Here is a 12,477-nt window from a genome sequence, read left to right on the forward strand (position 1 = left end):
GGGCCTTACATTCAATTCGACAGTATTTCTGTTTGTCTGTGCAAAACCTTACACTCACTTCAGTGCCATTTCTGTTTGTCTGTCTGTCTGTAACTTGATGGCATATGAGGTTCTAATGAGAATGGCCAGCACATGAAAAATACCTTTACTACCTTCCAGTGACTTTCACTCAAGCCAGACCACATCCTTGATTTGCAGCCAAGGGGAAGTGAAGTGCATGTCTTAGCGCATATCTTGGGAAAAATGAGGAGGTCTCCCCATATCACCACACTGCACCCTCATTTTCCTCTTTGTGGATATAAATGTGTTGTTTCCTAAATGCTCCCTCCACATCACAATAAATAAATTACATAAAAGAGTAAAGAAAAATATAATGAGCTTTACAAAGCTCTGTACCTTTTCCCCAGCAGAAGTGGAAGGAAATGAATTTGCATCTCTTTTTAGTGATGTTATTTTCTGTTCTGAAACAATCAGAGGAAATGGATATGAACATCTTATTTCCTTATATGTGAGGGGCCAGTTGTGAAGAAGCAGAGGGTCTGCAGGGCATGATTGGCAGAGCTTCATGGAGAGCTCAAGACTGGAATAGCAGGGGAGCGGCAGAGCAGAATAGAGGGGCATTGGCATAGCCCTGACTGAGGGCAGGAGTGAGGAAGAGCAGGATTGTAGTATGAGATGCAGCTGTTAGTCACATTGTATGGAAGTGTTGGAGTGTTTTTTGTAGCAGAGATTTGTGGGGCAGGAATGGTTTGGATTTGTTGTTCATTTTGGGGTGCATCATCTTCATCATAGTGACAGGTGACAAGGAGGGGAAGTGGGCCATTTCCTCTCAAGTACTTTGTGATTGGTCAGTGTTGCCAAATCTTGCCATTTTTATCATGAGTCTTGCGGTACTGGGTGTTTTTCTTAAAGGCTCAGCTCCTAGATTAATGTGATCACAGTAGAATTCCAGCTTTAATTTAAAACAACCGTTTCTAGCCCTTGCGGTTACAGAGAGAAGCTTGGAAACACGAAGCCAGTGCACGCTAACGGTGCAGAAACCAGCAGACAAAGAATCACTAAAGGATCATTTTAAAAAAGAAAGTCTCCCGATTTCTGGGGCCTGACTTGATTTTGGAAGGCTCGGGTCGGCAGTGGTGGTGCTGCGGTCTTCTTGTCGGTATCTCCGTGGTTCAGCGGTGCTCATTGTAGCCCTACCCTGGGCACTGGGGCAAAGAGCGGCTGATGCCCTATGGGAGCCAAGTTGCCCATGCCACGTTAGGGCACTGGCAGCTCAGCTTCCCTCCTGAACCACCACAGCCCTGAAACACGCCCCCATGCTGCCCTGCACCCCTAATCTCTATCAACACACCCCACCTCAACACCTGCCCCCTCAAAATCTCCCAGGGCTCTTTAGCCCCTGGGCCAGCACGAGCCACCACCATCACCCTGAGGATGCCCCGCTGTGGAACCAGAGGGCCAGGGCCTGCCAGGAACCAAGATGGCCTTCTGTGGTTGCTTCACGCTGCCCGTTTCCACAATGCAGGCTGAAGACGAAAGACCAAGAAGGTGCCAGGATTAAGGATGGCGACCGCCGTAGCTTCATCAGCCCGCTTCCACCATGGCCTCCCAGAGCAGCGACAAGGCTGCCAGGATCCAAAATGGCGTCGGTCACCGCTTGACCAGACCGGCTTCCAATATGGCTGCCCTCCGCCCGTGTCAAGCTGCCAGGATCCAAAATGGCTCTCGCCACAACTTCAACGGGCCTGATTCCAACATGGCCGCCATCTCCCACGGAGCAGCCTTTGCCCGTAACAAAAATGGCGGTCGGAAGCACCCCCGGTTACTAGACCCCCCCCACCCCCCGCCAGGGTCTCAGATCCGAGATGGCGGCGGCCGAGGCGGAGTACGAATCCATCCTGTGTGTGAAGCCCGATGTCAGCGTCTACCGCATCCCGCCGCGGGCCTCCAACCGGGGATACAGGTAGCGGGGCCGCATCCTGCTCTGCCCCGCCCCGGGCCGGCGTGTCCCGTCCTGCCCCCGCGGGCAGCTTCACCCTCCTCCCCGGCCCCGCTTGCTGCCTCCCCCTCCCCCCCCCCGCCTGCTGCCTCCATCGCGGGGGCAAGGCCCTGCCCCAGGGCCTGGCGTCGTGCTGCCGGGACCCCGGCCGCGGCCCCCGCTCGGCAGCCCCGCTCCGCCCGCCGGCGCCCAGCGGGACTGTCACGCGGGTGTGTCGTCCGGGGGGCGCCGCTCTCCGAAAGCCGGGGGGGGGGTCCCCGCGGGTGTCGGCGGCGGGCACGGAGGGGGGCACTCGGTCTGGGGTCGCTCAGCCCACCACACCTGGGCTGCTCAGGCCCCTCTGCTCGCAGCGCCGGGGCAATTGAGCTCCCCCCCACACCCCGCCCCAGCGGGCTCTCCCCGGGGCGGGGCTGGGGCACACGGGCACGGGGAGGAGGGTCGCCTTTGAGAGGCGCTTGTGCTGCCCCTGTGTTTGCTGCCCTTGTTCTCCGGATAAAGGGAGCCTCCTTGTCTCCAGCAGTGCTAAAATTCACAGGCAAGCTAGTAGGGAGGGGGACCTCGCCAAGCTATTTCTCCCCCTCCCTCAGATTGTTCAAATGGGGAATACAAACAAAGCCAACTACCTCTTTGCCATTTGTAGATGTTTATTTCCCCCCATCTGACTGGTTAGTTTCACTTCCTAATGCTTGTGTCCTAGGCGGTGTTGTGGTCGATTTTCTGACACTGCAAGGGAAGGAAAAATGACTCTATATAAAAATGGCATCTTACTCAACAGTTCTGCTCCCTGTCTGTGCTCTGAGTCATACAATACCTGCTCTCTTCAGTGTCAAATATGTTTTACCTCCCATTAGCCCTGCAGATCCAGGACAGCTATGGAGGAGTGAGCTGGATTCTGTTCTGGTCCTTGCACAGTCACCTATTTGACTGGAGTCAGCATGACTTGTTCTGCATGAATAAGCAAAGGGTTGGAGGGCAGACGCTTCTATGTACTAATACCTGCCCTACCACTGACCCTCTCTGGCCTTGAGCAAGTCAACTGAGGCCTGACTTTGAGGTGCTGAGCATCTGCAACTTCATTGGCTTCAGCTGGAGTAGTGGTTGCTCAGCTCTTTTGAAAATCAGAACCAAAATCTGTCTCATGCTCTTCATTTTATGGGTGGAGAACATTCTTTTCCTTTGCAGAGGTTTGGGGATTAACTAATTGACCTTATACAGATTGTTTTGATTATAAAATTAAAATATTTATTCCAATTTCAGGGCTAACTTCTGTCCTCAGTTACACCTGTGCTACTCTCTCAGACCCCAAGAGTGAATGGGCTTAACTAAAAGTTGAGCTTAGCCTACACAAAATCTTTTCATACTGATCTGTGAGCCAGAAGGAATTCATCTTGACCCTCAAATCCTGGGATGGCTTCACAGGGCCAGCAGTTAGCAAATCTTTCTCTTTGCCTATAGATGGACCATATGTCATCTGGAATTGCAGGACATGATTACCAAACTCTACAATGCTATCCTTACAAAGTCACTGTTGTGACTGGCTTGCACCTTGAAGTGCAAGTGTCGATAGTAATTTTAATCTTAAGTGTCAGTGCAGATACTATTCCTGGTCATATAAATATATAATCTGATCTCTGAAATCCCTTAATTGGTTTGCTTAAGTAACATCGTGCAACAGAGTTTTCCATTGTTAATGATATGGTATGTGAAAGTGTGACTTCCTTTTTAATCCATTTTAAACACACACTGTTTAATTTCAGAGCGTCTCATTGTTTTCCTGGAACAGAATGGGGTAAATAGCAATAATAATGTGGTTTCCTTCTCTAGGCCAGTAATCATTTTTACAGGCCTTCCCTGTTTCAACTCAGCAGCCTTGTACTCTGAACATCTCCTCGGACTGAACCCTTTCCCTTTCCCCGTCTGTACCTCTGATAACTTTGGATGTCTTTCTCTGGGTTATTTCTACTTCTGCCTGCACAGAGGAGTAAATACAGAAAGATGGGCCATCATAGTCTCCTGTGTGGAGCAAGTAACAGCTGAGAGACGTTTGTGAGTCTGAGACTTGTACTTAATTTCAGATGAGATGTGAAAAAAGGGAGCAGTGAGTGCTGCAAGTCAGAACTGAGATGCATCAGCTAAGCTGTGTGGGAAGTGGAGGACAGGAAGAGGCTGCAGGGCAGGCCTGAGGTGCTGTCAGAGAACATACCTTGCTGTTCATTTCCCCTCCTAGGGCATCTGACTGGAAACTGGACCAGCCAGACTGGACAGGGCGTCTCCGTGTCACATCAAAAGGCAAAATTGCATACATAAAGCTAGAGGATAAAGTTTCAGGTAAGGCAGGGTGAGGATGTGAGGTTACTTTATGGCTGCCACCTCTGACTCACCCTAGGGGGGACACCCTAGTTAATAGCTCAGCATAGCAGTTTCCTTTGGGGTTCCTTTCCTTAACTCCCTGCCCTTTATCCCCCAGGGGAGCTCTTTGCTCAGGCTCCCATAGACCAGTTCCCTGGCCTTGCAGTGGAGACTGTGACAGATTCCAGCCGATACTTTGTCCTCCGAATTCAGGATGGGAATGGTGAGTAGAAAGGGAAGATGCTATGTGATGCAGCAGGGAGCGTGCCATGGAAAGGCGAATACAAATGAGGTGGGTTCAGGCCAGGGCAAAGGAGATCTGGCCATAGCTTGTTGACTGAGTTACACGGATGCTAGCTGCTCTCTTGAGTGCTGGTGTGTGTTTGGAATGGGGAGGTGGCTGGACAGTATGTCCATGGATGGGACTGCTGGGGGGGGATTGCAGTAGGCCGAGCAGGGCTGGTGGATTGGCGAGTGAGGATAGGTGACATCTGGGCGAGGAGTGGGTTGATACATTGGGCTGATAAGGAATCTGCATGGCTTCCCCTTCCCGGCTGACATCTGTTTCCAACCAGGGCGAAGCGCTTTCATTGGCATCGGCTTCTCAGATCGGGGTGACGCCTTTGACTTCAATGTCTCCCTGCAGGATCACTTCAAGTGAGTCCCATCTCCCCTAGGGCTTTGTTCCTCTGCCGGCATGCAGCATGCGGTGGGTGCTCATCCATGGCACCATGGGGCAGGATTCCTTTGGGCCCTGGTGCAGCCCAGCTGTTCAGTTTCAGCAGTGGCACTTGAGGATGTCACCCAAGGTATGGGCTAAAAGTTAACCTGGGTCACAGAGTTGCTGTTGCCTCTGACGTGGCAGTCTCCCAACTGGTGCCACTGTAGGGCAGGATGGGGTGGTTGGGATGTACTGTTGTGTTAAATAGACTGACCTTCTGGGGACATGGAGGCTTGAACTCTCTGCTGCCCGTCTCTAGTGCTGACACTGCAAGGCAGTATTTGGGATAGAGCCAGACAATGTGCTTCCCAGGGGAAAATCTCCCATGGTCCCTTTGAGGCCCTCCTTTGTCAAGGGCTCTCAACTGCTTCTCCCTGAATCTGAATTCTCCTTGAATCTAGGTGGGTGAAGCAGGAGACTGAAATCTCCAAGGAATCTCAGGAAACTGACACACGCCCCAAGCTGGACCTAGGGTTCAAGGAAGGACAGACCATCAAACTAAACATTGGGGTAAGGATCTCCCCAGCCGAGCCAATTCTGAGCCAGGTGCCATCTCCAGGCTTACAGCTGTATTCCAATAGAGAATCCTCTTCAAATCCATTTGTGTCTTTACAGAACATGCCAACAAAGAAAGGAGGGGCACCCAAACCCCGTGCCGCTGGATTGGGGGGGCTGAACCTGCTCCCACCCCCTCCAGGTGGTAAAATCACTGCCCCTCCAATCCCTCCCCCGTCTTCAACAGCCATTTCCAACCATGTGACGCCGCCACCAGTGCTGAAATCCAGCAACATGGGCAATGCTGGTAAGTGCTGAGCATGGATGGGTGGGGTCACCAGCACACGGCAACTTATTCTAGTTAAAACGGGAATTATTTTGTTGAAGTTCTATGGCCTGTGTTAGATAGGAGGGTGGGCTAGATGGTCTGTGCTTGAAATCTATGAATCTCTCAAGCCCTGTCAGTTGCCTGTTTGGTCACTCATTTGAGTTCAGCCCTGATCAGTACTAATCTAAAGTAGTTCCCATCTGTTAAGTGGCTTGTGTGACATGAATTGGTGGGTCTTAGTCCTCTGTCTTTTTGGAGCTAGTGTTCATGGCACAAATGATGAGGCTGCTAGTTGTAATGGTGGAAAAGGATGGAATGGGTCATGAGGGTGGCGCATTGCTGAGGTGGTTGCAGCAAAACACAGCTGGAAACATGATGCAGACCCAGCGAAAATAGCCAAGAAGAGCTAATAATATAGTCCTAGAACCTTCACATCACTTCTGAAGGCAGGGTTCTCTCTACAGGTGATCAATGTATTTCAATAGCAATGATCTTGCAGGGAGGAAATATCCTGTAGGAGGATGATATTTAAACACTGCAGGGCTGTGAATCCGTTCTTTCGACAACTTTGAGTGTGTATGTATTTCTTCCTGCCCTCAGATATTCTGTTAGATTTGGACTCTCCTGCATCCATCCCTAAGGCACCAGCACTTGCTGCTATTCCAGCCACCACAGACCTCTGGGGAGACTTCAGCACTGCATCCAGGTAACTAGCAGGGTAGGAGACAGAAGACCGAGTATGTGAGAAGGAAGGGAGCACTGCAGGGCAGGACTGAGGGACATTGGCAGAGCTGTGTGGGGAGCCCAGGACTGGAACAGCAGGGGGGTTTCAGGGCAGGTCTATAGGGCATTGGCAGGGCTGTGAGGGGATGCGGGCTGCAGGGCAGGTCTGAGGGGCATTGGCTGGACTCTGTGGGGAGCCCAGCACTGGAATAGCAGGGGGGCTGCAGGGCAGGACTGAGGGGCATTGGCAGAGCTATATAGGTGGGGCAGCAATCCCAAGACTGGAACTGTCCCCTCTGACAGTCTTTTTTGTCCTTTCAGCGCTGTTCCCAATCAGGCTCCTCAACAGTCCAACTGGGTCCAGTTCTGAATGGCAAAGGCAGTGGAGTGGGAACAGAGGGATGACCAAGAGGCTCTAGGGGCATCAAGTGGGATGGGAGGGGTCCAAACCTCTCAAGACTTCAATCAAAAATCCTGGACAATCTTTCCTTCTAAAGTTTCCACTTCAATTGAGACTGATTTTTGATCTCACAGTGAAACTGCCAAGCGCTAAGGGAACATCTCAAAATTCTACCATGTGATAGCCAGGGAGAGGAAGTGAGTTATATCTCCTCTATCCACCTGGCTATTGAGAGGTGCATCCTGTTTCTGAGCTGTCTATATAGGGAAATCAAGAATCCGTAATGTGGGGCCCATAAGGAGGGTTTGAAGTTGTCTGATGCTTTTGTGTTCTTAACCTCTCCCTCTGGCAGGGGCCAGCTCCCTCCCACTGTTCAAAACCTTTCACAGGTATTCTACAGTAAAGACCCAAATCACTACAGCTTGGCTTGCAGGGCTGAGGGCTGTTAGGGTTTCATGCAGCCGTGTTTGGGGCACTAGTTTGTATTGATGGGTTAGCTGCGGCCCTAACATAGGAGCAGGTAGGAGATTGGAGCAGTCTGCCTTCTCTCGCCTATGGAACAGGATCTTGTGCATTAAGGATTAATCATGGCATGTCTGTCCAGGCTGAGCCATAACCACCCTCTTGTGTTCTCTCCTTGGTCTGATATGCAGATCTTCCCTGTGATGGGTGTTCCCTGTGGCTTGGGGGGAGGAGACACAGGTCCATGTATAGACCAACCTGCCTCCGAGCCACAGACCTGGCACTTCATGATCATGATGTTCCCTTACTTGGTTTGTTCTTTTAGAAGCTGATCTTGGTGCTGCTTCCCTCCCTGCCTTCCCAAAGCACTCTCTTGTTTCCCTCCTCCCCTGCTGAGATCTCAATATGCCATTGAGCTGTTTTAACTGGAAGTGTGTAAAAATGCCTGTTTTTATAATTGAACAGCCATGCTAGTAATGTGGCTGGTTAGCAACTGGATTATCCCACCTCCATCAGCACTTCATCTTCCTGCCATCTCCCTAGCCTCAGTTGGGATATGTCCTGGTGAGACACCTGCATCTGGCAATGCTGTGCCGAAATCATTTGCATTACAACAGTTTCCCTGTGCCCATAGATAGCTCAGGCTGCACTGAGGGAGGGTGGGGAAGGGACAGATCCCACAGGGCACCCCCACACACACCCAGTCTGTTTGGGGAGGGATTGATTGCAGGTGGGAAGCTGGCTGGACCCTGACCCCCCGCCGGTAACTTTCCATTTGTGGGATTTATTTGCCATGATGATTTAATGTGCCCTGAACCCCCCTGTCCCTCAAGCCCTTCTTAAGGGCATACAAAGTCTCTGAGGTAGAGGGGTCTTGTACCTCATCCCTTGTTCTGTTGGGGAGGCTCTTAAAGCCCCTTGCTTTTCATTCTCCCCCACCCTGCTCCCAAGTAGCCATGCAAGTCCGCTTGCTAATCTGGGTGATTTTACAGGGAAGCCTGGGCTCCTACCCACTTCCACCATATGGGCTTCAGTGGAGTCCCTAGCAGAGCAGCCAGTCTCCCCAACCCTCCTGTAGCTGGGATCCGCTTTCTAGAACACTAGGCTTGGGCTTTGCAGGCAGGTGTCGTCTTGTTTGTGACACTCAACTAGGGGCAACACGTCTATCCTCAGATGTACTCTGGAAGCGTTAAAACTTTGCTCACTTAGTTTCTGCCCTCCACCCCTAAAATCGCAGGCCTAGAGTTCTCAAAGGGGAGCAGCTAATTGGACACTTTTGTATTTCCAATTAGTCTCCAACCCTTTTTTTCTCTTCTCCGCTGTTGCGATTGTAGACTACCTCTCTGCAGGCTCGCTAGTAATGAGGGCATTGAGAGGCCAGTTTGCACTTGGAGCATCTCTCTAGGAAGCAAAATCTATTTTGAAGAGACTTGTGGGAGTGCCATGTCTCTGTAAAGCTGCTGCAGTTCCACTTGTGGAAGTGGGGACCAAACTGCTGGCTTGGATGGATGGATGTGTTTTAAATAGCCACCTGTTCCTGACCCCCAGCTGTATTTTCCCCTCTTGATACTTGCTCCTGAATCTCACTGTTGGTTTAGCTCCCTGTCTCCGAGGCTTCCCTTTCTCCTATGAATTTGTTACATGGATGGGTGTAAATCATTAACCCCTTCCTCTCCTGGTGTCCTCTACACCAGGCCACGTGCCCTAGTGGTTGGCTCAAATCTTCCATATCAGTGGCAGGTCCAGTCATTTCAATTATATATCAGTTTCCAAAACTAAGGAAGTTCACAGCATCAATTAGCAACTAACCAGGAGCCTCTCCCTCTGTGTAATGTCTCTTAGCTAGTATTCTGGAGATAATATATTATGTATTTGCAAAGCTGAAGAAGCAAAAATTAAAGAAATATGTATATAAAGCATAAAATGTACTGGTGCAATAATGGTAATTAAAAACAAGAAAAAATTGGGAAAATGAACTGTCTTAAATGAAGTGAATTTTGTGCTGGGGCAGCAGCCCTGTTAACTGAAGGCCTCTGTTTGTACCTAAAAACTGCCATACTGGGTCACACTAACAGTTCATCAAGTCCAGCATCCTGTCTCTGACAATGGCCAGCATCAGGACTTTATGGGGAGTGTATAGAACAGGGCAGTTGAGTGATCCACCTCATACCCTGCCCCGGCACTCCCCACTTCCACACATACAGGGCTGTCAGAAGTTTGGGGTCATCCAAGCATGGGGTTGTGTGTCTCACCATTTTGGCTAATAACCGTTGACGGACCTATTTTCCATGAACTCATGAAGTTCTTTTTTGAATCTGATTATACCTTTCGTCATCACAATGTCCCCTGGCAATGAGTTTCACAGGTTAATTGTGCATTGTGTGTAAGAGTATTTGTTCTTGTTTGTATTAAACCAGTGGCAGGAGTATATAGTAGTTGAAGTGCTTTGGAATGAAAGGTACTACGGGGAATATTTCTCCCTGAAACCCACTACCATTGTGCTCCTGCAGCAGTACCACAAAGTGAAGCGATAAACCCCAGCACGGAGCAGCCAAACTTCATGGTGCTCCCTGAGAGAAGCACAAAAGGACAGCAGCCTTGGTAGATGCAAGAGTTCTTCTGCACTCCTAGAATATATTCAGGGGTAATGGGCTGCCAAGGCTAGTAACATGTCAAAAATCTTGAAGTACAAATGAAAATGAACAGCTATGTTAATGCTCAGGTAACTGTTAGAGGGAGCTAGAAACTTTGCCTTCTAGTACACCAGTAACTTCAACCCAGATTAGTGTAGATAGGAGCAGCTGGGAACAGTTTTCTGTGGTGGCTGATGTGAAAGGTATTTGATAGCTTTCAGTTACCACAACATGTCTCCCCCTGGTATGGGACAACAGCAATCATCATTCCTGATACTCCTTTTCAGTGTCAGTCATGGCAAAGAGGCTAAGGATTGGCCCTGGAGGCTAAGCACCCCCGCAGATTCGGGGGAGTGACTTTGTCTTAGTGTGAAGCATGTATCAGAAGTGGTGGGTAATGTTGTCCTACCTGTTCTGTGGATGTGAGTAAGTGGAGGATTATGTACAGCAGCTCCTTTCACCAGAATCAAATCTGCATGGAAATAACAATTCAGGGAGGTACTAGAAAGGGGGAGAAAAGAGGGTTGGACAGAGCAGTGTGGGAATGTGTAAGGAGGAGGGAAGAGGAAGGGAGATCCTATTGCTTTGGTAGCTTTGATCTTGGTTTTGCAGGTACAGCAGCATGGATGTGTCTAGTAGGAACTAGTAAGGGAACCAGTTTGAATTGCATTGTCTTGATAACATCCTATAAATCTGCCCCCCCCCCCCCACTATGAGCAGGACAGGGGGACAGCTCCTCTTCTCAGTTTGCAGTGAAGAGGGTTTGGTTCTGGCATTAGGTTATTGGTGCAGTGACCCCAAGTCTACTGTCTGTGACCAGCACCTCCCATTCCCCGTCTCCCACACCTTGCATTGCAGATGCTCTCTTCTAACCCAGCCTAAGCAAGGGGCTGGCTGTTAAGACCACCTCCTACCCATGACGTTCTACACAACAGCTCTCTCTGGATGAAGGATTAAGGCTAGGCCTTTGAGTATGAGTCTGTGATTTGATCTCCTGATAATCTCCCAAGTAGTATTTATTTTGTACTGCTGAATGAACCAGCAGGCTTACTTGGTCTGCTGGGAATAGCTGCTTCTGGGTCCACAGCAGTGAGAGGAGAAGCTGGGTGGGAGGTGAGCCGTTGCGTTGGCTGAGTGAGAAGAGAATGCTACCAACACGAGCATGGGGTCTGAAAGGCTGTGGGTGAGAATTTGAGACACCTGGGCAAAACTAGGACCTATAATTTGTAAACTGTTCAACTCCACTGGTGGTAACTGTTGTGTAACTGGGCATTTTTCCCATTACGTCATCTAACCCTGCTTTGGCTAGGCTGGGCAAAAACACCCAAGCCCTGGTTCCACCACAGCTTCCGTGGTTGATGCCATCAATAGTGCGGCATCAGCTGTGAATTAAAGGCATGAATTTTTTGGTACAGGACAAGGTTTTGGGCTTGCACTGAATAGAATTTCTGAAGGACACGAAGAGGAAGGCAGTTTATATTTCTCAGTATTCAGACTGAGCTCCATTCCAGCCTGGGACCAAGCTCCCCAGTTCAAAGTTTTTGTCTTCCAGAGGATCTTCCAGGTGTTGAGATGGGATGGCCGGGGGGAGGAGAAAGAGGCCAAGTGATGATGTCACAGTTCCTCTTTTATATTTTCTTCTAGCGACTAGAAAGATCCTTGCCCTGATGTGGGGGGTCAGGCAGTCCCCATTGCATACGTGCCCTCTGTAAGGAGCCTCTGGGAGAGGGGATTCTTCTTGATGGGCCATCAATGCCTTTCTGGCCAGTGATAGCTGCTCTTTTGTCTCTACGGAAAGGCCAGCTGTGGGCATTTCCTAATCTTACAACATATTTCAGTAACACACATAACAATATGTCATCACTTCCCATACAATGATAGCACATCCAATCCATGAGGATATTAATGTTCAACAGATCAAGACTTTTAAAATGATACCTCCCAAGGCATACTTTGTACAAAACATATCCTATCACATCACGGTGGTGACTATAGAGGTACCAAGTGCCACACCTCCCCACTATCCCAAGAAGCTGATGACTCCAATAAGGGTAACTGCCAAAATGCTCAACTGACCAGGAGCCTAAATGATAGAAGTGATTTAGGGCCAGATTTTCAAAGGTATTTAGGTGCCTAAAGGTGCAAATAGGTACTGTGACAAAAGTTCCTCCTCTGCCTCGGACGCTGCTGCCGCTGCAGCTGAAACCCCCCCCCCCCGAGGGAGGGGGGGCCTGCTGACTCGCTCCCCGGAGGGGGGGAGTGGAAGGACCCAGACCCAGCCACTTGCTGTTTGTCTGCGAACCCATCTCCGGCTGAGAGAATTTCTTATCATGCGCTCCGGCATCCCTGGAATGTTTGCAGCTGTGA

General features: G+C 50.0%; 1 protein-coding gene across 2 annotated transcripts in view; it reads left to right on the top strand.

The window, feature by feature from the left end:
- The first annotated feature begins 1,843 nt into the window (after positions 1 to 1,843).
- The window catches only part of NECAP1 (NECAP endocytosis associated 1), a 54,250-nt gene continuing 43,616 nt past the window's right edge, over positions 1,844 to 12,477 (top strand). The window contains exons 1-8 of one of the 2 annotated variants that reach the window (XM_074935366.1): positions 1,844 to 1,963; positions 4,227 to 4,327; positions 4,467 to 4,571; positions 4,924 to 5,005; positions 5,471 to 5,579; positions 5,685 to 5,871; positions 6,493 to 6,598; positions 6,937 to 9,551. In XM_074935366.1, the coding sequence (XP_074791467.1) occupies positions 1,866 to 1,963; positions 4,227 to 4,327; positions 4,467 to 4,571; positions 4,924 to 5,005; positions 5,471 to 5,579; positions 5,685 to 5,871; positions 6,493 to 6,598; positions 6,937 to 6,985 (837 nt within the window). In that variant the 5' untranslated portion in view covers positions 1,844 to 1,865 and the 3' untranslated portion in view covers positions 6,986 to 9,551. Of the gene's footprint in view, positions 1,964 to 4,226; positions 4,328 to 4,466; positions 4,572 to 4,923; positions 5,006 to 5,470; positions 5,580 to 5,684; positions 5,872 to 6,492; positions 6,599 to 6,936; positions 9,552 to 12,477 lie in introns of those variants that run through there. The other variant, XM_074935357.1, reaches the window with a different exon arrangement.

The sequence above is a fragment of the Natator depressus genome, chromosome 1 (genome assembly GCF_965152275.1).
Source record: "Natator depressus isolate rNatDep1 chromosome 1, rNatDep2.hap1, whole genome shotgun sequence".
Taxonomy (NCBI): Eukaryota; Metazoa; Chordata; order Testudines; family Cheloniidae; genus Natator; species Natator depressus.